This window comes from Mustela lutreola, chromosome X, assembly GCF_030435805.1.
Source record: "Mustela lutreola isolate mMusLut2 chromosome X, mMusLut2.pri, whole genome shotgun sequence".
Taxonomy (NCBI): domain Eukaryota; kingdom Metazoa; phylum Chordata; class Mammalia; order Carnivora; family Mustelidae; genus Mustela; species Mustela lutreola.
In genome coordinates, this window is record NC_081308.1 from 90,055,187 (window position 1) to 90,080,298 (window position 25,112).

Sequence of the window (25,112 nt, forward strand, 5' to 3'; positions counted from 1 at the left end):
ATAACCTTTCATGGATAACTTTTCTTTAATTTTCATTTTACATATACAAAAAAGAAGCTCAGTGACCTGTCTAGAGTTTCGAGGTTAGGATATGAGAGATCTGGGATATGAACCCAAAACTCTCTTCCTTCAGAGGCCACATTCTCAAGCAGTGAGCTACTCAAATCCAGTTCAATTCAAGTCTGTGAGTTGACCTTTTCTCTGAATGCATCATGAACCAGAAAGAAATTTTGAATAATCCTGGTTTGGAGATAATCAGTGTCATGATGAAGGCTGAATGTTCATGTCAGCAGGTGAGAATAGTTAAAAAAGTATTCTGTTTATACCTCCAATAAATCCTTGATTGTTTATTATCAGGTTTCTGTCTAATGGAAAAAAATGCATAAAATCAAATCTAGTATATTGACATTCTTATAGACTAGAGATATCATTTTCAAATGGTGACACTTTTTGTTAAAAAAAAAAAAAACTAAAACAACTAAAAAAAAACCCCAAATATTCACAGCTCTAGATAAGATTAAACTATGCTAAAAAGGATAAAAATAAGTTTTTCAAAAGATCCTTTGTTTCCCCAACTTAGCACGGAAATTTTTGCTGCTGTTTTTTGTTTTGGGGGGCTCCCCATTGGGACAAGTCCCTTTTAAAAAAAATTTAATTCTAAGATAGTTAACATACAGTGTTACATTATTTTCAGGTGTATAATACAGTGAATCAACAATTCTGTTACGCGGTGCTCATCAAGATAAGTGTACTCTTAATCTCTTTCACCTCTTTCACCAATCCTCCCACTCACCTTCCCTCTGGTAATCATTTGTTCTCTATAGTTAAGGGTCTGTTTTTCGGTTCGTCTCTTTTTTTCCTTTTGTTCATTTATTTAGTTTCTATTTTTATTGCAGCATTATTTACGTAACATGGATATTTTTATGATTGTATTAAGTTTCTATCTGTTTTATCATACATATATAAGCAACATTGCACATAGCAGATGTTCAATGAATGTCATTTGAAGTATCTGAAAGGTTGCAGCTCCTCATAAAATGATAATATTAAGACATTGATCAGAGCTTTGCCTGTTCTACTCTTTCTTTTAAAAAATTTTATTTACTTATTTGCCAGACAGAGATCACAAGTAGGCAGAGAGGCAGGCAGAGATTGAGAGGGAGAAGCAGGCTCCCTGCTAAGCAGGGAGCCTGATGCAGGGCTCGATCCTAGGACCCTGGAATCATGACCTGAGTCGAAGGCAGAGCCTTTAATCCACTGAGCCACCCAGGTGCTCCTGTCCTACTCTTTCTTTTAAGGCTTTTTTTTTTTTTTTTTTAAAGAGATGTTTCAGATTCACAGTAAAATTGAGAGGAAGGTACAGAAATTTCCCATATACCTCCTGCCCCCACATATACATACCCTCTTATCTGCATCCTCTGCCATAGTGAACACCTGTTACAATTGATAAACCTGCATTGACACATCATTATCACCTAAAGTCCATAGTTTTCATTATGGTTCACTCTTGTTGTACATGCTATGAATTTGGGTACATGTATAATGACATATATCATACAGAGTATTTCACTGCCCTTAAAGTCCTCTGTGTTCCACCTATTCATCCCTCCTCCCAACCTTGGGCAACCACTGATCTTTTTAGTGTTTCCATAGTTTTGCCTTTTCCAAAAGTTGGAATCCTACAGTATGTAGCTTTTTCAGATTGGCTTCTTTTACTTAGTAATATGCATTTAAGGTTTCTCCATATCTTTTCATGGCTTGAAAGAGCATTTCTTTATGGCACTTAATAGTATTCCACTGTGAAGATATGCCACAGTTTATTTACACGTTGATCTACTAAAAGATATCTTGGTTGCTTCCAAATTTTGGCAATTATGAACAAAACTTCCACAAACATCTGTGGGTAGGCTTTTGTGTGGACATAATTTTTCTACTCCTTTGAACACCAATGGTAGATCATATGGTAAGGGTATATTTAGTTTTGTGGGAAAAAAAAAAACAGCCAAACTGTATTCCAAGTGGCTGTACCATTTTGCATTCCCATCAGCAATGAAAGAATTTCTATTGCCCCACATACTCACTAGCATTTGCTATTGTCAGTATTCTGGATTTGGGGCATTCTAATAGGTGTACAATTGTGGCTCATGTTTGTTTTCATTTGCATTTCCATGGTGACATATTATATACATCTTTTCAAATGCTTGCCATCTGTATATCTTATCTATTTGATGAAGTTTTTGTTAAGGTCTTTGATGTATTTAATTTTTTGTTTGTTTTCTTACTGTTGAGTTTAAAAATTCTTTTTATATTTTGGATAATAGTCCTTGAATAGATGTGTCTTCTGCTAATATTTTCTCCCGGTCTGTGCTTTTCTGTTTCCTAATTCTGTTGGCATTGTCTACGGTAGAACAGAAGTTTTAACTTTTATTCACATTCAGTTATTTCTTTCATAGATCATGACTTTGATGTTGTAATTAAAAAAAAAATCATTGCCATGTCCAAGGTCATTTAGGTTTATGTCGTTTGCAAATATCTTCTCGCATTCTGTCAGTTGTCTTTTGGTTTTGTTAAATATTTCCTTTGCTGTGCAAAAGCTTTTGATCTTGATGAAGTCCCAATAGTTCATGCTTGCCCTTGGTTCTCTTTCCTTTGGCGATGTTGCTAGGAAGAAGTTGCTGTGGCTGAGTTCGAAGAGGTTGTTGCCTGTGTTCTCCTCCAGGATTTTGATGGATTCCTTTCTCACATTGAGGTCCTTCATCCATTTTGAATCTATTTTCGTGTGTGGTGTGAGGAAGTGGTCCAATCTCATTTTTCTGCATGTGGCTGTCCAATTTTCCCAACACCATTTGTTGAAGAGACTGCCTTTATTCCATTGGACATTCTTTCCTGCTTTGTTGCAGATTAGTTGACCATAGAGTTGAGGGATTATTTCTGGACTCTCTATTCTGTTCCATTGATCTATGTGTCTGTTTTTGTGCCAGTACCATAATGTCTTGATGATGACAGCTTTGTAATAGAGCTTGAAGTCCGGAATTGTGATGCCACCAACTTTGGTTTTCTTTTTCAATATTCCTCTGGCTTTTCGATGTCTTTTCTGGTTCCATACAAATTTTAGGATGATTTGTTCCATTTCTTTGAAAAAAAATGAATGGGATTTTGATAGGGATTGCATTAAATGTGTAGAATGCTTTGGGTAGCATAGATATTTTCACAATATTTGTTCTTCCAATCCAGGAGGCTGGAACATTTTTCCATTTCTTTGTATCTCCCTCAATTTCTTTCATGAGTACTTTATAGTTTTCTGAGTACAGATTCTTTGCCTCTGGATAGGTTTATTCCTAAGTATGGTTTTGGGTGCAATTGTAAATGGGATCAACTCCTTTATTTCTCTTATTTCTGTCTTGTTGTTGGTGTGTAGAAATGCAACTGATTTCTGTGCATCTGACACTTTACTGAATCCCTGTATGAGTTCTAACAGTTTTGGAGTGGAGTCTTTTGGCTTTCCACATTAAGTATCATATCATCTGAAAAGAGTGAGAATTTGACTTCTTTGTCAATTCAGATGCCTTTTATTTCTTTCTGTTGTTTGATTGCTGAGGCTAGGACTTCTAGTACTATGTTGAATAGCAGTGGTGATAATGAACATGCCTGCCGTGTTCCTGACCTTAACAGAAGCTCTCAGTTTTTCTCCATTGAGAATGGTATTTGTGGTGGGTTTTTCATAGATGGTTTTGACAATATTGAGGTATGTACCTTCTATCCCTACACTTTGCAGAGTTTTGACCAGGAAAGGATGCTGTACTTTGTCAAATGCTTTTTTTTGCATCTATTGAGAGTATCATATGGTTCTTGTTCTTTCTTTTATTAATGTATTTTATAACATTGATTGATTGGCAGATGTCAAACCATCCCTGCAGCCTTGAAATAAATCCCACTTGGTCATGGTGAATAATTCTTTTAATGTACTGTTGGATCCTATTGGCTAGTATTTTGGTGAGAATTTTCTCATCTGTGTTCATCAATGATATTGGTCTGTAATTCTCTTTTTTAATGGGATCCTTGTCTGGTTTTGGGATCAACGTAATGCTGGACTCATAAAATGTGTTTGCAAGTTTTCCTTCGATTTCTTTTCTTTTCTTTCTTTCTTTCTTTTTTTTTTTTGGAACATTTTCAGGGGAATAGGAATTAATTCTTCTTTAAATGTTTTTTAGAATTCCCCTGGGAAGCCATCCAGCCCTGGACCCTTGTTTGTTGGGAGATTTTTGATGACTGCTTCAATCTCCTTACTGGTAATGGGTCTGTTCAGGTTTTCTATTTCTTCCTGGTTCAGTTTTGGTAGCTTATATGTCTTTAGGAATGCATCCATTTTTTCCAGATTGTCAAATTTGCTGGCATATAGTTTCTCATAATATGTTCTTATAATTGTATTTCTTCAGTGTTGGTTGTGATCTATCCTCTTTCATTATTGATTTTATTTATTTGGGTCCCTTCTCTTTTCTTTTCTTTTCTCTCTCTCTCTCTCTTTAAAGATTTTATTTATTTATTTGGCAGACAGAGATCACAAGTAGACAGAGAGGCAGGCAGAGAGAGAGAGGAGGAAGTGGGCTCCCTGTGGAGCAGAGGGCCCAGTGCCGGGCTCGATCCCAAGACCCTGGTATCATGACCTGTGCCAAAGGCAGAGCCTTTAACCCACTGAGCCACCTAGGCGCCCCCCTTCTCTTTTCTTTTTGATAAGTCTGGCCAGGGGTTTATCATTTTTATTAATTCCTTCAAAGAACCAGCTAGTTTTGTTGATTTATTCTGTTGTTTTTTTCATTTCTATTTCATTGATTTCTACTCTGATCTTTATTAATTCTCTTCTTCTGCTGGGTTTAGGCTTTCTTTGTTGTTCTTTTTCCAGCTCCTTTAAGTGCAGGATTAGGTTGTGTATTTGAGACCTTTCTTGTTTCTTGAGAAAGGCTTGTACCACTATTTATTTTCATCTCAGGACTGCCTTTGCTGTGTCCTACAGATTTTGAACCATTGTGTTTTCATTATCATTTGCTTCCATGAATTTTCCCAATTCTTCTTTAATTTCCTGGTTAATCCATTCATTCTTTAGAAGGATGCTCTTTAGTTACCATGTATTTGGATCCTTTCCCAATTTCCTCTTGTGTTTGAGTTCTAGCTTCAGAGCATTGTGGTCTGAAAATATGCAGGGAGTGATCTCAATCTTTTGATACTGGTTGAGACCTGATTTATGACCCAGGATGTGATCGATTCTGGAGAATGTTCCATATGCACTAGAGAAGAATGTGTATTCTGTTTCATTGGGGTTGAATATTTTGAATATATCTGTGATGTCCATCTCTTCCAATGTATCATTTAAGGCCTTTATTTCCTTGTTGATCTTTTGCTTAGATCATCTGTCCATTTCAGTGAGGGGAGTGTTAAAGTCCCCTACTATTATTGTATTATTGTTGATGTGTTTCTTTGATTTTCTTTTTAATTGGTTTATATAGTTGGCTGCTCCCATGTTAGGGGTATAGATATTTAAAATTGTTAGATCTTCTCGTTGGACAGACCCATTGAGTATGATATAGTGTCCTTCCTCATCTCTTATTATAGTCTTTGGTGTAAAATCTTATTGATCTTATATAAGGATTGGTACCCCAGCTTTCTTTTGATATCCATTAGCATGGTAAATTGTTTTCCACCCCACTTTTAATCTGGAGGTGTCTTTGGGTCTAACATGAGTTTCTTGTAGACAGCATATTGATGGGTTTTGTTTTTTTATCCATTCTGATACCCTGTGTCTTTTGATTGGGGCAGTGAGCCCATTTATATTCAGGGTAACTATTGAGAGATATGAATTTAGTGCCATTGTATTGCCTGTAAGTTGATTATTACTATATATTGTCTCTGTTCCTTTCTCATCTACTAGTTTTAGGCTCTCTCTTTGCTTAGAGGACCCCTTTAAATATTTGCTGTAGAGCTGGTTTGGTGTTTACAAATTCTTTTAGTTTTTGTTTGTCCTGGAAGCTTTTTTAAAAATGTATTTTTTAATTATTTTCAGCATAACAGTATTCATTATTTTTTCGCCACACCCAATGCTCCATGCAATCCTTGCCCTCTAAAATAACCACTACCTGGTACCCCAACTTCCCACGACCCTGCCATTTCAAACTCCTCAGATTGTTTTTCAGAGTCCATAGTCTCTCATGGTTCACCTCCCCTTCCAATTTCCCCCAACTCCCTTCTCCTATCTAACTCCCCTTGTCCTCCATGCTATTTGTTATACTCCATAAATAAGTGAAACCATATGATAATTGACTCTCTCTGCTTGACTTCTTTCACTCAGCATAATCTCTTCCAATCCCGTCCATGTTGCTACAAAAGTTGGGTATTCATCCTTTCTGATGGAGGCATAATACTCCATAGTGTATATGGACCACATTTTACTTATCCATTAGTCAGTTGAAGGGCATCTTGGTTCTTTCCACAGTTTGGCAACCATGGCCATTGCTGCTATAAACATTGGGGTACAGATGGCCCTTCTTTTCACTACATCTGTATCTTTGGGGTAAATACCCAGTAGTGCAGTTGCAGGGTCATAGGGGAGGTCTATTTTTAATTTCTTGAGGAATCTTCACACTGTTCTTTAAAGTTGCTGCACTAACTTGCATTCCCACCAACAGTGTAAGAGGGTTCCCCTTTCTCCACATCCCCTCTGACGCATGTTGTTTCCTGTCTTGTTTATTTTGGCCATTCTAACTGGTGTAAGATGATATGTCAATGTGGTTTTCATTTGAATCTCCCTGATGGCTAGTGATGATGAACACATTTTCATGTGTCTGATAGCCATTTGTATGTCTTCATTGGAGAAGTGTCTATTCATATCTTCTGCCCATGTTTTGATATGTTAGCTGTTTTTTGTGTGTTGAGTTTGAGGTGTTCTTTATAGATCCTGGATATCAACCTTTTGTCTGTACTGCCATTTGCAAATATCTTCTCCCATTCCGTGGGTTGCCTCTTTGTTTTTTTGACTGTTTCCTTTGCTGTGCAGAAGCTTTTGATTTTGATGAAGTCCCAAAAGTTTATTTTCGCTTTTGTTTCCTTTGCCTTTGGAGACATATCTTGAAAGAAGTTGCTGTGGCTGATATTGAGGAGATTACTGCTTATGTTCTCCTCTAGGATTCTGATGGATCCCTGTCTCACGTTGAGGTCTTTTACCCATTGCGAGTTTATCTTTATGTACAGTGTAAGACAATGGTCATGTTTCATTCTGCTACGTACAGCTTTCCAGTTTTCCCAGCACCATTTATTGAAGAGACTGTTTTTTTTCCACTGTACATTTTTTCCTGTTTTGTCGAAGATTAATTGACCATAGAGTTGAGGGTCCATATCTGGGCTCTCTACTCTGTTCCACTGGTCTATTTGTCTGTTTTTATGCTTGTATCATGCTATCTTGGTGATCACAGCTTTGTAGCTGTGTATAGATTGTGTATAGATTGCTCTAGGCAGTATAGACATTTTAACAATGTTTATTCTTCCGATCCAAGAGCATGGAATGGTCTTCCATCTTTTTGTGTCTTCTTCAATTTCTTTCATAAGTGTTCTGTAGTTCCTGGAGTACAGATCCTTTACCTCTTTAATTATGTTTATTCCCAGGTATCTTATGGTTCTTGGTGCTATAGTAAATGGAATCAATTCTCTAATTTCCCTTTCTGTATTTTCATTGTTAGTGTATAAGAAAGCCACTGATTTCTGTACATTGACTTTGTATCCTATCACGTTGCTGAATTGCTGTATGAGTTCTAGTAGTTTGGGAGTGTGCTCTTTTGTGTTTTCCATATAAAGAATCATGTCATCTGCGAAGAAAGAGAGTTTGACTTCTTCATTGCCAGTTTGGATACCTTTTATTTCTCTTTATTGTCTGATTGCTGTTGCTAGGACTTCTAATACTATGTTGAACAAGAGTGGTGAAAGTGGGCATCCTTGTCTTGTTCCTGATCTCAACGGGAAGCCTGTGAGCTTTTTCCCATTGAGGATGATATTTGCTGTGGGTCTTTCATAGATAGATTTTATGAAGTTCAGGAATATTCCCTCTATCCCTATACTTTGAAGCGTTTTATTCAGGAACGGATGCCGGATTTTGTCAAATGCTTTTTTCTGCATCCCGCGGCCAAGGGGTAACTTACTTGGGCTCGGCAGCCAGACTGAGACTTCTCTCTGAGAGGGAGGTCAGGGTGCAGTTTGTTTTCTTCTAAAACTACAAAAACCATCAAAAGCGATCAAGGTGAGAGAAAAAAAGTGAACAAATATAAAAACCGCCAGAGAACAAAAGCCTGAAAAAACCCAGTTTCCCTAGAGCCCACCCCCTTGACAGGGGCGGGAGGACTTAACTCAGGGAACATCATTGACTGAAAACCCACATGGCAGGCCCCTGCCCCAGAAAACAAACCGTGGGAAAAAAAAAAAAAAAAGAATGACAAGAGAACAACTACCACTACTTGATAGGAAAACTTTTCTTTTTTACTCTTTTCCACTATTCTGGTTCATTTTTTAAATACATAGATAATTTTTTTAACCTATTTACCATCACAGTGAGCTGACCAGTACATTGAATTCCATAATAACCTTCTAACCTGAACTTTTTGATACGTACACCTATGTTTTTCTTTGGATTTCTGTTTTTGGAATTTCTGTTTTTTTAAAATTTTAGTTTAGTCTAGTTTATTCCTTTTTATTTTTATTTTCTAATATTCATATAGGGTTAAACTTCAAAGTATTCCCCTTTCCCCAATCAATACTACCCTTATAAGTAAACCAATTTTTAATTCCCCTTTATCTTAGGGAAGTTGAGTCCTTAAACAAAGATGTCAAGATATATCCAGGAAGAATCAAAACAATGTTCCTCGGGCACACTGAGAATTTATAACTACTCTACCATCCTTTTTTTCCACCACTGTTTCTGTGTTTTTGTGTTTGTCCTGATAGTATATAAATCTTACACTTGGGGTTCTTTTTGACGAGGTTCTTCCTTTATTTGCATATATATATATATATATTTTTTTCTCTCGTCATATACTTTTATCGGTCTTTTTGTTTGTCTGTTTTTGTTTGTCTACTTCATAAATCTTACCTTGGGGCCCATTTGGGCTGAACCTTTTCTTTCATCTTCCCTTTCTTTCCTGTCTCTCTCTCTCTCTATTTTTTCTTTTTCTTTTCTTTTGTCTCTCGTTTGGGTGGGGAATCCTGATTGCTCAGAAGTGTTTTGGGGTGCACCCTGACTGCACCACGGTCGATACATCCAACTATATCTGGTCAGTCAGATGCAGGATCTTCTGCTTGTCCCCAAAGCCACGGCAGTGGTGGCTGTCTGGGCAGCTCCAGACTGCCAGAGGGATTCCAAGTAGTGATCTCACACTGAGGTTTTCCCGCTGGCCTGGGCTGGGAGTGCCTGGTCTTTCTGGGTCTAAGAGTGCCTGGCTTGCGCGCACCTCTTTCAGGGGAGGCTGTGGGTCACGTGCAGGTCTCAGGCTCTGCGAACAGGGTGCAGGTCTGAAAGCACCAGGCTGGGCCTTCGCACACCTCTCTGGGGGGAGAGTTTGGTGCACGCGTCTTAGGCTCTGAAATAATGGCATGTATCAAAGGGCACCGGCTGGGCCTTTGTACCTCTCTCAGGGGAGGATGAGGGGCACGTGCATCTCAGGCTCTAGAGCAGGGCTCACCCGTTCTGCCGTCCAGCGTGCCTCCCAGCCCCTCACAGGAGCCAGACCCCACGTGTTCTCGGGCGCGCTGGTGGCAAGACCTTGTTTCTCTGCCGCACTCTCTCTAGCTCAGCACCAGGGGAGGCTGTCCTGGGACCAGGGACTTAAGCCCCTTTCCCTAGATGCCCCTGATTCCTACAATTTCCCCCCTGCAATCCTTTGCTCTTTTGGAGTGCTTTCAACCAGTCTCCAAGTTAATGCTGGTCCCCAGATGCAGGGCACTCTCGCTCGTATTGGGGGTATTACTTTCCAACCGGTTGCCTCTGATGGCTCCTTCCCCCTTTTGTTTATCTTCTGATATCAGTCTGCCGTTCCCACTTCACTTTACCTGTCCACTGGCATCTTCTGCCCCTGTAGAGATCCAGATGTGTATAATTCTGATCTCAGGCTGATTTCATGGGTGATCGGAGTTCTTTGGTAGGTAATCAGCTCACTTTATGGTACAGATTGAAAAGGTGCCTCCTCCTACTTCCCCACCATCTTGTCCCCCTCTGTCCTGGAAGCTTTTTATTGCTCCTTCTATTTTCAATGATAGCCTAGCTGGATATAGTATTCTTGGCTGTATGTTTTTCTCCTTTAGTGCTCTGAATATATTATGCCAGTTCTTTCTGGCCTGCCTGGTCTCTGTGGATAAGTTCACTGCCATTCTAATATTTTTACCATTGTATGTTAGACTTCTTTTCCCGGGCTGCTTTCAGGATTTTCTCTTTGTCGCTAAGGCTTGTAAATGTTACTATTAGATGATGGGGTGTGGACCTATTCTTATTGATTTGAGGGGGGTTCTCTGTGACTTCTGGATTTTGAAGCTTGTTCCCTTTGCCATATTAGGGAAATTCTCACAATAATTCTCTCCAATATACCTTCTGCTCCCCTCTCTCTTTCTTCTTCTTCTGGAATCCCAATTATTCTAATGTTGTTTCATCTTATGGTATCACTTGTTTTTCAGATTTTCCCTTCATGGTCCAGTGGTTGTCTTTCTTTTGCTCAGCTTCCTTTTTCTATGTCATTTGGTCTTCTATATCACTAATTCTCTCTTCTGAATCATTTATCCTAGCAGTAATAGCCTCCATTTTTTAATTGGACCTCATTAATAGCTTTTTTAATTTCAACTTGGTCAGATTTTAATTATTTTATTTCTCCAGAAAGGGCTTTTATTTCTCCAGACAGTGTTTCTCTAATCTCTTCCATGACTTTTTTGAGCCAGGCTAGCACCTTGAGAATAGTCATTCTGAACTCTAGATCTTACATATTACCAATGTTCATATTGATTAGGTCCCTGCCTTTCGGTGCAGCCTCTTGTTCATTTTTTTTAAAGATTTTTATGTATTTATTTGATAGACAGAGAGAGATCACAAGTAGACAGAAGGCAGGAAGAGAGAGAGGGGGAATCAGGCTCCCTGCTAAGCAGAGAGCCCGATGTGGGACTCGATCCCAGGACCCTGAGATCATGACCTGAGCTGAAGGCAGAGGCTTAAACCACTGAGCCACCCAGGCACCCCTCTTGTTCTTTTTTTTGTGGTCAGTTTTTCCGCCTTGTCATTTTATCCAGATAAGAATATATGAAGGAGCGAATGCGAATAAAATACTAAAAGGGTGGCAAAGACCCCAGTAAAATGTGCTTTAACCAAATCAGAGGAGACCCCAAATCGTGGGGGGAAGAAAGGGGGTAAAAAGAAGTTCAGAAAAATAATAAAAAATTTAAAAGTGAAAAAACAATATAAAATGTATATATATGTATGCATATATATGATATATATCATATATATAATATATATAAGTATGTGTGTGTGTGTGTGTGTGTGTGTGTGTGTATGTATACACATATATAAAAGACTGGTGAATAGAACAGGTTCACCTACTTAATTTTGGGAGTATTTTGGTCTCTTAGAAGAAACTACCTCCCCAAATTTTAAGGAATGTAAAACATATATAAGGGTAAACATGATAAAGCAATGGAATATGACTATGAAGATGAAAAAACTTTTTAATTTCTAAGGAAGGAGTTGATAAGATAAGTTGGTTGGGGAAATAAAGAAAAAAAAAGTGAAGAGAATTTGCTCAGGTTGGAAACTAGAACAAAGCCCTGTGCTAGATTTAGGGTATATTTTGATCTATTAGAAGAAGTTGTATCCCAAATTTTTTTGAAGAAAAAACCATATGTGTATATGAAAAATAAAGTTAGATACAATGTAGGATAAAATGTGACTATAATAATGAAGGTTCAAAAAATATTTTTGAAAGGTATTGTTAAGATAAACTAGTTAAAAAATGTTAAAAGAGGAACGGGTAAAAGTTAAAAAAATAGCAGAAGAAACAAATTAAAAAAATTAATTAACTTTTCAAGTCTAAAGAATCATGGGGAGAGAGCCTTGAAGTCCATGCTTTGCTTTCTCCTACTGTGGAATTCCGCTGTTCACCTTGGTAAGTGAACTTGTTCAGGCTGGATTTCTTGCTGATCTTCTTGGGGAGGGACCTGTTGTAATGATTCTCAAGTGTCTTTGCCCCAGGCAGAATTGTACCACCCTTACCAGGGGCCAGGGTAAGTAATCTGCTCAGGTTCACTTTCGGGAGCTTTTGTTCCCTGAACACTTTCCATAGAGTTCCAGAGGACGATAATGAAAATGGCAGCCTCCCAATCCCCGGCCTAGAGGAGCCGGGAGCTCGGGGCCCCCACTCCTCAATGCGCCCTCGGAGAAAAGCGCTCAATCACTCCTGTCTCCCTGGCCTCTGGCTGCGCTCTGACATCACTTAGCCTGTGACCAAACATCTCTGTCTCTGGCACACAGCCCCACCTGGAGTCTCCAAACCCTGTAGATCCCTGAGCTCTTCCAGAGGAGTCTCACCGGGTCCCATGGGGTCCTGGCTTATAGAACAGTGACCTGTGCTATGGATCATGATAAAGTAACCCCGAGTTGAGAGCTTGCTCCTCAGCTCCATCTCGGTAACCCGCTTCCCTGCTCTAATACCTGTGAGCTCTGACACTCAGATACCCCCAATCCTTCTGTGACCCCGCAGGACCTGAAACCATGCTGTCCCTGGGTGGGCTTCACCCCTTTCTAGCCTCTGGAGCGATGTCCCTCAGTGGAGCAGACTTTATTTATTTATTTATTTATCAAAGATTTTATTTATTTGACAGAGAGATCACAAGCAGGCAGAGAGGCAGACAGAGAGGGAGGGGGAAGCAGGCTCCCTGCTGAGCAGAGAGCCCGATGTGGGGCTCGATCCCAGGACCCTGAGATCATGACCTGAGCCGAAGGCAGTGGCTTAACCTACTGAGCCACCCAGGCGCCCCTGGAGCAGACTTTTAAAAGTTCTGATTTTGTGCTCTGTTGCTCTGCCACTTGCTGGGAGCCGGCCCCTCCCCCCAGGGTCTATCTTCCCATCACTTTGGATTCACTTCTCCACAGGTCGATTTTCTGTTTCTGGAATTGCTGCTCTTCTTCTCCTCAATCTCCTGTTGGATTTGTAGGTGTTCAGAATAGTTTGATAAGCTATCTAGCTGATCTTCTGCTACCTGATGTTGTCTCAGCCTGCTACTTCTCTTGCCATCTTGGCTCCTCCCCTCTGTAGGCTTTTTAGTATTTGGTCTCAGCCTACTCATTGCTACTCTCAACATGTTTACTTCATGTTATTTCTCATCTGAGTGCTTCACATGTTGTTCTCTCTATCCAGTATGTCTTACCTTTTATATATTGTTTAAAACTCAGCTCAGATATAATTTTTATATATTGTTTAAAACTCAACTCAGATATTACTAGTAGCCTACATGCACACCAGACCTCTTTGTCCATGCCCAGTCTGCTGTAATCTTGGATGATGCAGGGTTAGAATTACTTCAGATGTTTCTTCCACATTTTTCTCCTCTTCTTTTCTTTTGTGTATTTTTATTACACTTATGTTATACTTCTTATATTTCTTCCAAAGTCTTTAGATATTATTTTTAAAAATTCTTTTTATTTTTGCTTGTTAGTTTGGGAAGTTTTTATTGACATATCTTCAAACTCATTGATTTTTTTTTTCTTGGCCATGCCCAGTTTACTAACGTACCAAGAAAAGCATTCTTTATTTCTGTTACAGTGTTTTTATTTATAGTATTTCATTTTACTTTTTTAAAGAGTTTCCATCTCTCTTCTGTTTTTACATATTTTCCACCCTTGCCTTTAGGTCCATTAACATATTAATAATATTTATTTTAAATTCCCTGACTGATAATTCCAAATTTTCTACCATACCTGAGTCTGGTCCTAATGCTTGTTCTTTCTCTTCAAATGGTGGTTTTTATTTTGTTTTGTTTGTCTCTTAGTATACCATGTAAATTATTGTCAAAAGCCAGGCATAATGTACTAAGTAAAAGGAACTGAGGTAATAGGTCTTTAATTTGAGATTTTTACATTTATCTGGCTAAGAGTTAGGCTGTGTTTATTGCTTGCTATAGTCATAGATATTAGAGGCTAAAATTCCCTCTGGTGTCCTTGATATCCACTCTCCTGTTATCTTTGGTTTTACCTAGAGACTTCTTAAATAAGGCCTGAATTGTGCAGTTATTTTTGCTATAATATCCTATTGTTATACAGGAGTTATACTTGTTAAAATATAGGGTAAGGGAAAGCAATCTGTAATCTTATGATTAGATTTCAGTCTTTTAGTGAACCTTGTCCCTGGGCTATGACCATCACAAGTGCTTCTCAGCTTCTCTCCCACCTCCATTAGATGAGACAGCAAGGATAGAGGGAGTTGGTGCTGGCTATTTTTCTTCCCTCACTTCAAAGACTAGAGGGACTGCCATCAGATATTTCCCTTTTCCCATATACTTTGAGGACAGGCTGTTAAGGAGAATAGGACTCTTTGGGTATATTTCATAATGTTTACTTTTTCCTTCCTTTGCCGGGAGCATAAGGGGATTTTTCTCTAGTTTCCATGCTGAAAACCTGGTGGGGCTCCTGGAGGTAAACATTCTAAAAGTGTGCTCTTCAAAAGATTGCCCCCCCAGGGGTTTTTATATATAAAGCTAGTTCATAGTCTTCAGAAATTAGTAAGTTATCCTTAAGTGCTCCTGTTAGTTGCTGGTTCCTGTGTTTGCTTCAGCTTGCAGTAAGTTGTGATTCTCTGTATCACCTGTCTCTGTGGTTTTTGGGGTAGTGGTTTTCACTGTCACCATAAATATCTGATGAATATAAGAAGAGTTGTTGATTTTCAGTTTGTTCACATTTTTTCTTGTTGTATGGATGGTAGTGACAACTTCAAAACTTTTGCATGTTGAATCAGAAACTGGAAGTCAACACCTACATTAGAATTATAACTTAGGGGATGGTGCTGGGGTGGCTCAGTTTGTTGAGCATCTGACTCTTGGTTTTGGCTTAGGTCATGATCTTGGGGTCATGGGATCAAACCTTGTGCTAGGCTCTCTTCTCCGCACAGAGTCTGCTTGAGATTTTCTTCCTTTCTCTTCCTGTCCCTCTTTCCCTCCTCCTGCTCTCAATGTATTCTCTCTCTCTCTCTCTCTCTCAAATAAATAAATAAATGAAATCTTTTAAAAAATGAGTTATAACGTTGGATTGTGTTTTGGATTGTCTCAGACCCCTATAGAAATGTGAATCACATTAATTCCTGAGAGACATTAACATGTCATAATGGATGTGTATGTAATCTGAAAGCAGAGTAATAATAGTGATAATAATAATAGTATAGTAGTTAATATTTATTGTTTTTAGCATGTGATGCCCTATATTACTGAACACCTATATACATTACCTCTTTAAATCCTTATAATTGGCCGTATTGGTAAATATTATCACCACTTTTTTCAAAAGTTGAAAAACTAAGGTTTAGATCAATGAATTGGCATGTTTAAGAACATACAACTTAGGATTCCAGCTCAAGTATTTGAGTCTAGAATGTACACTTTAACCACTGTGGGGTACCAACTTTAACATTAGGACTATGAAAAGAGAAAGAGAAATAGAGCTAGGGAGGGGAAAAACTTTGTCAAATTTGTTATCCTGTGAATTTGGAGTATGGGTAGGGATGAAAAGGGCAAAGTTGATACCTAATTTACAATTGTGCTCCTATGTCTTCCATCTTTAAATTGAAGAAAGTTCACGTTCACTACAGATTGTTAGGTAGATGCCTAGATACTCTATGAATAGTCCAGTCTCCAGGGGAAAGGAGAGAAATTGCATCAGAGTGCATGAGTAGTAGGTATTTGAACAAAAGTAACTTGAGGACCAGAGATTACATGATTGGTTTATGGTTGTCCAACTACTTTGTGTCTGAACTTCAGAATCAGAATAAATATTTAAATAAATCTTCCTGGTATATTTGCCATGAGAAATGAGTCCTGTACTCCAAAAGCCCTGAAATAACCAGACCAACAAATCAAACTGATTAAAAAATACCTGTTTGTATGATGATGATATCTCAGAAATGTACTGTGAATATGGTGGTGACTGTTTCAGGGTGGAAATTCCAACATCCAAATGTGGCTAGCAACATGTTACATTAAGAAACTTGGTCCACAGATGTTCCTATTGAACCTTCTAGGCTCCCAACTTAGTACATACTGGCAAATGACAAATGCCACTCAGGAAGGCTGGCAGAGAGGGAAGGAAGCTTGTCTTTAAGGATTGACATTATTATGATTTAACAAGGAGGTTGTATAACAAACAGCTCTATGAGGGATCGGTCAGGACATGAACTGGAGCTGTTTATTGAACATAGGTACCTCCACAAGACTGGCCTTCAGCAAAACCTTCAAGGTGATGAAGTTTATTTTAATGGTCCCAAAGTACAAATATAAGGGACCTGCTCATATTTAAGGCTTTGAAGGTTTTTCCTCACCTCAGATAAACAGCCATCTTTAGATTTGATTTACATGTTTCAAATTACTTTGCCTAACAGGCTGTCAAAATTAAATTAAATGGATATGGAGCAATGAGGTATGGCAATGATGCTTGTTCAGTAGGAGAGAGGTCATAGGGAGATTGGGGACAGGAGAGAAGCAATGACAGTAGTAAACCTAGCAGCCAGCAGTTTAAGGGAAGGATGCTGTAAACAGTGGAGTAAAAAGGCTGGAAGACTTTGGAGATTTGATAAAGGTACCCATATATTTGAAGGATAGCCAAGGAAATAATTTTGTAAAGGATGGGTCGCTTGATGTATGATGGTCATCTATAAGCCTCTTCTAATAAAATAGAGTTCCTCTACCCACCTGCTAGGATTAGTGTTGGAGTGGCCTCTTAAGAGCTATACATTTTCAGTGGATTAAAGTATTATGTTCCTGGAGATGGCTAACCAATTAGTGAAGATTTGTTTTCATCTGATTAGTCCATTAGCACCAATTTTCACCAAAGAGAGCTGGGGATTTGGAGGAGATATAATCCAAGATTGTGAAAGTTTAGGGATAGAAAGCATTCTCTGTGCTGAAGACCACCATATATAGTGCTCCCAACAAGAATGTAATGAATAAACTCTGTAAACCTCTGTGCTCTGGCTGCTCACATAGTAGTATATGTTATCTTCATATATAGAGTAAGAAACTGATACCTAAAGAACTTAAGCAAATTTGACCAAAATAACAGAACTTGGGTGAACCCCAGATTTTGACTTAGAGATGTCTTGCTCTGACTACAGTTTACCTTTTCATCTATACTACATTGTCTCTAGAAGGGTGGAGATGACCTGATAATAACATTTTCCTATGCCAAAGTTTAAAAAAATCCACAAAACTCTATTAGGTACAAATAATCTTTTATAAGGCTAGATGGCAACTTGGAAGATAGTTGGGACTATCTCGATCTAGCCCAAAGAATGTGTAAAGATTCCAGGCTGTTCTTCAGCAGGGGTTATTTTCTAACTCTTATACACTCTATAGATTTTACTTCCTTGGGAAAAAAGAAATCAAAGCTGTGTGCTGGAAAAATGAAAATGGTTAGAGCTAATTGCAGATGGACTTTCCCCAAAAATGACATTAGAAAACAAAGTCATTTGTCTTTGAATACAATGAGTGTGTGGGCTCATTTTCCCACCCCCACCACTGCTATGTGAAAGTGAAGCAGCTCAGTTTTCATTTTCCTTTCCTCTCAAAATGCCCAGAGGGACCATATTTTTGTTTAATAACCTTCAGAATGATTCTTTAGAAATCTGAGGCTATTGGAGTTTGAAGCAATGCGAAAATAATTGTGGATTATTATTGTATGACGATAGTGGCAGCTGGACTATTTTTTTGTTGTTGTTCAGACTTTCTTCTTCATTTTCTCAGAAACCTTATATCCCAAGGTTTAACTCAGAAGAAAATCTCATATAGGTGATAAACCTTGCCAGACATGGTATGTAATATAATTTCAGACAGACCCTTAACTGTTCTTTGGAAAGACCCTAGGGAGTGAAGCAGACTTATATCTAGATGTCCTAGATAGTATTACTTTTATTTACTCTCTGACAATATGTGTGGGTAGTTGTACTGGACATAAAGCAAGCATATCTCTTAAATATTGTACCTGTGAACTTAAGTGCCAGTTCTTGTATTTTGTTGTCAAAACTCCTGCTATCATAAAAGAAAAAGATCTGTTAAAGTAAGAAACTATTAAATGGATACTCATTCAATTAAATCATTTCACACACACACACACACACACACACACACACATGCATACATGTACACAAGTATGTAGAGCTGGGTTTGAGAGTCAACACTGATTCTATCTTTATGTGAATGTTTAGGATGTATTTGTGGAGGGCAGGAGTGGGGGTGAGGGAGAGAAGGGGTTGAAGAGATGTTGTATATACCATAGTGGGAAAAGAGAAAATTTCGCTTAACAATTATTTACATCATTGACCTCACAATCATTTTTTCATTGTCTTAACTGACAGATTCAAAATTTAGATGATAAAATATTTTTGCCTTGATTATTCAGCACTCCCTCACAATTGTCCCCTACACCTCCTCTTGATGTTTGATGTATAGCTTTTGGCCACAGTTTGGTTGAACATTTGAGATGAGTGGTAGACAAACTGGAACCATATCTAAAAAGTAGTCTGAGAAAATTCCCGAAAGGCACAGCCACTTGGCTGAATATTCTTACATACTTGGTTATTGCTATGTCTTTGTCACTCTCTGGAAAATTGTTAAACATTCCTTTCTAGAGAAGTCCAATCTTAGTAGCAAGGCTCCCTCATGTTTCCATCAGGCGTGTAGAAAAATTGTCTTCCAAACCCAGATCTTATTCTCTGGTCATATGTCACTGAACTCAGAAAATGAGCGGATAATTTCTCCTTTTTTATGACTAGAACAAAATGTGTCCTTATTTTACCGAGCTATGTCTCTAAAGAACTGCTTAAGCCTAATTTTCTTGACCCTTGTTCTCACCCCCACCCACCTAGATGTATCTCTTGATTATGGGAAGGGAGACTCTGGAATATTAGCATCAGTCTTTAACTATAAGAAGTAGTTATTAAAATTATTGTAGACAATATTGCCAATGTAAAGCTTTTTATGAATTTTTAATAATGCCTCAGACTCCCTTGTAGTATGCTTTGTTACTAAATGAACACTATTCTTTTAGGACTTTTAGGAAAATCCCTGTCAAATAGAAAAAAATACAGGATATTTAGCAACTTTTAAGGTTTTGCTATATCCTTTTTGCATCTTGGGGAGTTTGTATGCTTTTCCATTTTTGCAGAATATCTCTAATTACTTTCTGCACTTGGGATCAGTCTTTTAAGGTAGCTACTGGGCTGATAGTTGTGATATTTAAATTGGACACATTAAGATGCTGTTGTGATTTTTTATGGTCATTGACTTAACTCTAGTTATATATTTTGAAAAGTAAAGAGAAGAGCATAAGAAAGTGAAAGTAATAACTTGTCAGTACTAAGACTTGATGAGAATTTAATTTTTTTTGTTTGTTCACAAATATTTTTTCTGCAGGAATGTAAGCCCAAAATGTGGAGAAGTATAATAATACAGAAGGGAAATGCTCTGCTAATCCAAGAAGTTCAAGAAGAAGATGGAGGAAATTACACTTGCGAACTTAAATATGAAGGAAAACTTGTAAGACGAACAACTGAATTGAAGGTTACAGGTAAGAATTGGTTCTACCAAATTATGGCAAGTGAAATTTGGAAACAAATGGAAGGTTTTAGAAGGGAGGAGCATGGGGATATGAGTGAGCCTGGTCATGGGGATTGAGGAGGGCATAGATATCGTGGAGCACTGGGTGTTATATGCAAACAATGACTCTTGGAACACTACATCAAAAACTAATGATATACTGTATGGTGACTAATATAATTTAAAAATAAATAATAATTTGTTATGGGAAGAAAGAGTTTCCAAAACAAGCAGCAAACTTGCAGTGAATTTAGGATTGGCTGCAAATCAGATGGTTTGAAAGCTCACTGTTAATAAGTTGTACTGATAAACTATATGTGGAATATGGAAAATTGATTTAGGGAACATGAGGCCAATTGCTGCATATCTCTTCTCTGCCTTTATGATGTGTTTTTAACTCTTCAAGATATCTTGTTACTAAGCATCTCAGAAAAGATATACTGGAACCACTATAGAATGTTGATATGTAGAATCTCCTTGTAGGTAATGCCTGCCTCAGAATTAGATTCTACTGGGCTTTTGAAATGATACCCTCTTGGACTGCATCCAGAATATCATTTATACAAAACTGCTCATAAATGACTGATGTTATTGTGTGCTTCTAGTGATTCTTTTTTTTTTTTAAAGACCCTATTTATTTATTTGACAGAGATCACAAGTAGGCAGAGAGGTAGGCAGAGAGAGAGGAAGGGAAGCAGGCTCTCTGCTCAGCAGAGAGCCCTATGTGGGGCTCGATCCCAAGACCCTGGGATCATGACCCGAGCCAAAGGCAGAGGCTTTAACCCACTGAGCCACCAGGGCGCCCCCTTCTAGTGATTCTTAAATGGAAAAGAATCTCAACAAATAGTATGTGTATGTGTATTTTTTTAAAGATTTTAGTTATTTATTTATTTGACAGAGATCACAAGTAGGCAGAGAGGCAGGCAGAGAGATAGAGAGGAGGAAGCAGGCTTCCCGCTGAGCAGAGAGCCTGATGCGGAACTCTATCCCAGGACCCTGGGATCATGACCTGAGCTGAAGGCAGAGGCTTTAACCCACTGAGCCACCCAGGCGCCCCTATATGTGTATTTTAAATCTGAAGTACAAGTGAAATATAAACTAGTAATTCTACTCATACCACATGAAGGAGAGAAACTCATGATATTCTGATCTGGTGGAGAATGTTAGAAAGTAGTTTTCAGTGACATGACAGAACCTGATACCCATAAATGTTATCCCTGATGATGGGTATGATGGACCCAAGAAATTTCATGACAAAAGTCTACCTGCTATTGTTCCTGAGAAAACCTTGCCTAATTTTTTTTTTCTTATCTATGTTTTAGATGTATGTGTATGTGTGTGTGTGTGTGTGTGTGTGTGTGTGTAAGTGTTCACACACACATTTTTATTGTAGGTAAAATCTGAGCCATAGTAAAATTTGACATTATCCAGACAATCATAATTATGATTATATTGATTAACTTAAGACTGATGCTCTTGGGCATTACCAGTTTAACTATGTAATATTGAAATCAAGTAGTTGATTAATTATAACATATTCACACAAATATTAGAAATACAGATTTCCTTCTATGTTATTTTCGCATATGTTCATCTGACCTTTTTGGGGTAGTATTAAAATCAGTCTACTAATAATGACATTTGCTGAGTAAGTTCATTGGTGTAACTCATATTTAATTAAGTTTTTGATCACTAAGAGTCAGCAGTTTGTTTTGTCTTTTTCAAAATTCTGAATGTTAGCACAAGGAATAAAAAATATTTTATCAGGGGGCACCTGGATGGTGCAGTTGGTTGAGTCCAACTCTTGTTTCAGCTCAGGTCATGATCTCAGGGTTGTAAGATTGAGACCCAAGTCAGGCTCCTTGTTGATGTATGTATGTATACTTCAGTTCATTTTCTCTCCTATTACATGACAGTTCTACTTAGTCTGAATTTGTAGAGTAACTTCTGTGGAAGTTTAAATTATTCTTTTAATTAGTATTGCACGTCTTTTCCAGTATGAACTTTCACAATAACTAACCCTGTTGGGCCAAATCATATAGGAAAGATCTGCTTTTGGTTGATTTTTTTTTTTTCTCAATGTGAACTAGACTTCCTGTCTCATTCAAGAAGAAGAGGCAATCAGGAAGTTATACATCATTAATAAGTGACCTGACCATGCAAAAATCCTTCCAGTATCATCAGTTTGACCACAGTCACACAATCCTTATCAGCTGTCTGCAGAACACCTCCATTAGGAATTATTTACTAAAATTTGTAACATTATAGTGGTTGGCTTGGGTTTAAGTTGGACCAGAATAAAGTTAACACCAAACCTCTTTTATGCTCCCATCTGATGGGTTGTGGTGACAGTATGTTTAATTTTTTTGTTTGTTTGTTTCTTTTTAGATTCTGGAAAAACAGAGCTAGAGCTGCTATTTTGGGGCATTTTATAAGGTGTTAATTCACTTTCCCTAAACTTTTCACGTAGTTGGACTATACGTTTAAAATTTCACCTCAACTCTACTTCCCAGAGATTTTCAAACTTTAATGCACATCAGAATCATGTGGAAGAACATGGGTAGGATGAAGATAAGGTTCTTTAAATACAGGTTCCATCTCTTTCCTCAAGATTCGAATTCAACACATCAGTAACAATGGGAACTTGCCTTTTTTTCCAGGTAATTCTGTTGTATGCCTTCTAAGGATTATGTTTGGAGAAATAGTAGCTGAGAGAATAATGCTAAAGAAGTCAGTCACAGGTTTGATTTTCTTGTGGTCATGTTAGTTCACATACACACACACCAAACTCATGTTCATAGGCCCCAAATTGTTTTACCTAACTTCCTAAGAGCTGTCATGAAACTATAAATCCTTGGTCACCAAAGGAAATCTGTTAAGGGAATGTGGGGATAATGCAGCCTCAGCCACTGAAACAGTAATTTTTCATTTACCATTTGAGTAAAAATATACTGAATATGTATCGCATGCTGGAGAAAAAATAATTCAGAATTATCCTTGGGTCAGTGGTCATTATTCTGATAAGAAGATACCAAGTTTATGTATTTATTAACATACTTCAAATGTTATGTTTGATGTAGAAACAAAATGGTCTCTTGGTATACCAGTTCAAGAGGTTGTTTTGTGAAGATTTATTTTTAATTTGTACTTTTCTAGTGGTTTTATTTATTTATTTGAGAGATAAAGGGAGGGAAAACATGAGCAGGGGGAGGGGTAGAGGGAGAAGCAGGCTCCCCTCCAAGCAGGGAGCCTGATATATGGCTCCATCCCAGGATCCTGAGATCGTGACCTGAGCATAAGGCAGATTTTTAACTGACTTGGGCCACCCAGTTGCCCCTAATTTGTACTTTTATATAAGTCACATTGTGATTTGTGTCAGTATTACAAAGCGATTAAACAGTTTATCCTCTCATAATTCAAAATATAAGGCTGGGATTATTTAAAACATAATCCCCTCATACTTGTTTTCGGTTTAGCAATATGCAGGTATGGAATAGGAATTCAATATAAAATAATAGGATTGGCTAATTACAAAATTATGTAGAGCATGATTCTTTAAAATTATATATTGTAAGTATGCAAAATATAAAAGTTTATCAAAATTTTAAGTTTTTTTTTCTGTTTTTTAAAATTTATAAGTTTGAGAAATATTTCTTCAGTAAAGCAAGTGTTTTTTTTTAAGTGTATAGGTGCTACTTGTTTTAAATAGATCAGTTACAAAAAGATCCAGATATTCAAGATTGATGAACTAGAAGGTAATCATTGGTTTTATGAAATGATTTTTTCCATATAAAAGAATTAATCGTAAGATTTCTTTAAATAGCCAGCTTTCCTGCCGCATTAAAATAGGATTTGATTTAAATGCAACTTTTCTGGAACACTTTTAGTATATAAATTATTTCAGGCTTTTGTGGTGTCATGGACATTTCCTTTTATTTCTTCGGAGGGTACAGATGAATAGGGAAGGGTATAACAACAAATAGACATGTACATTAGTGTGTTTAGGTCATTTGTCAAAGACACCAACAGCTAACAATTTTATTTCCCACAGCATATTTTAGGTAGCTGTTTGTTATTTTAGAGTTATTTTCCCTTTATTCTCACATTGAATTTTGTACAGATGGCTAGTTGAAGTGGTAAGAAGAGAAGGGAGTGTTGATTATATGATAGTGAGAATGTAGAACAGGTGATAATGGAAGAAGATGAGGAGTGGGAGAGGATAGGAAAGATAAGGTAATAGGGTCTTTTGGGATTAGAGGAGAATGTCTGCCTTGGGAAGGTCAAAGGCAGATATAAATAATAGGGGCTTCCCAAAATGAACACCAGCAGGAAACCAACGCTAATTAACTGTATTTGGAAAATAATTCACCATTCACCTGACAAATCATTCACAAATGCATGATTTTATTCAGCTTTTTAGAAATGCACTTGGTTGCTTAGAAAAAACAAAACAAAACAAAACCAACCTGTTCTTTGGTGACTATGCAAATAATACCAGTCCTCCTGATTATTATAAACAGCTCTAGAGTTCCAGATTTGGGATTCTTTACATGTTAGGATAATCTTTTAATCCATTTGTGTCTAAATGCTGTGGCTAGAAAGAGAGGTTTATTCTATGGATATATTTCAAGGATATGCTGCTAGGTTACTATTAAGCAATGGTAGCACACAATCTGGATACACAAAGCTTGATAAAATTACAGAGTAGAAGTTGGGATCAGTTTTTGGTGAAGATGTTCAAATGCCTGGCTTCAGTAAGTGCTTTTAATTTCACTTCGCCAAGTTATAACTAACTGTAGTGCACTGTTGCGTGTGTCCTTGAGACTGCATAGTTTATTAGAATAACCTTCCTCTGGTGTAGAGAATGGCTGCTATTTACACACAGAGGGAGCAATTTCACATCAGGCTTGAAATCAGGCTTTTGTTGGCCCTGGCTGTTTATTTATGAGTCTACTGTTAATGCTGAGACATTGGGGTGAAAGTGCGTTTAGGAGAAACAGGGGAATGTGGAGATATGGTGGAGAGTTGGGGGAAGAAACAGAATGGAGATTCTGACTGAGTAATGATAGTATAATAGGAGATGTGATCTGTAAGCCAACAACTACATAATAATCATAATAGGGGGACCCAGAGATCTAATATCTATTGAGAGCTCACTTTGTGGCAGACATTATGCTTAGTGTTTTTCATTCATTTTTTTTTTCATTTAAACTTCAGAAAAACCATATGAGGGTAGATACTATTACTGTCCC

At 37.7% G+C, this 25,112-nt stretch overlaps 1 protein-coding gene across 1 annotated transcript in view; it reads left to right on the top strand.

The window, feature by feature from the left end:
- Positions 1-25,112, top strand: part of IL1RAPL2 (interleukin 1 receptor accessory protein like 2) — a 650,308-nt gene that overhangs the window by 67,269 nt on the left and 557,927 nt on the right. The window contains exon 3 of the mRNA XM_059156822.1: positions 19,678-19,831. Within this exon, the coding sequence (XP_059012805.1) occupies positions 19,678-19,831 (154 nt within the window). The remainder of the gene's footprint in view (positions 1-19,677; positions 19,832-25,112) is intronic.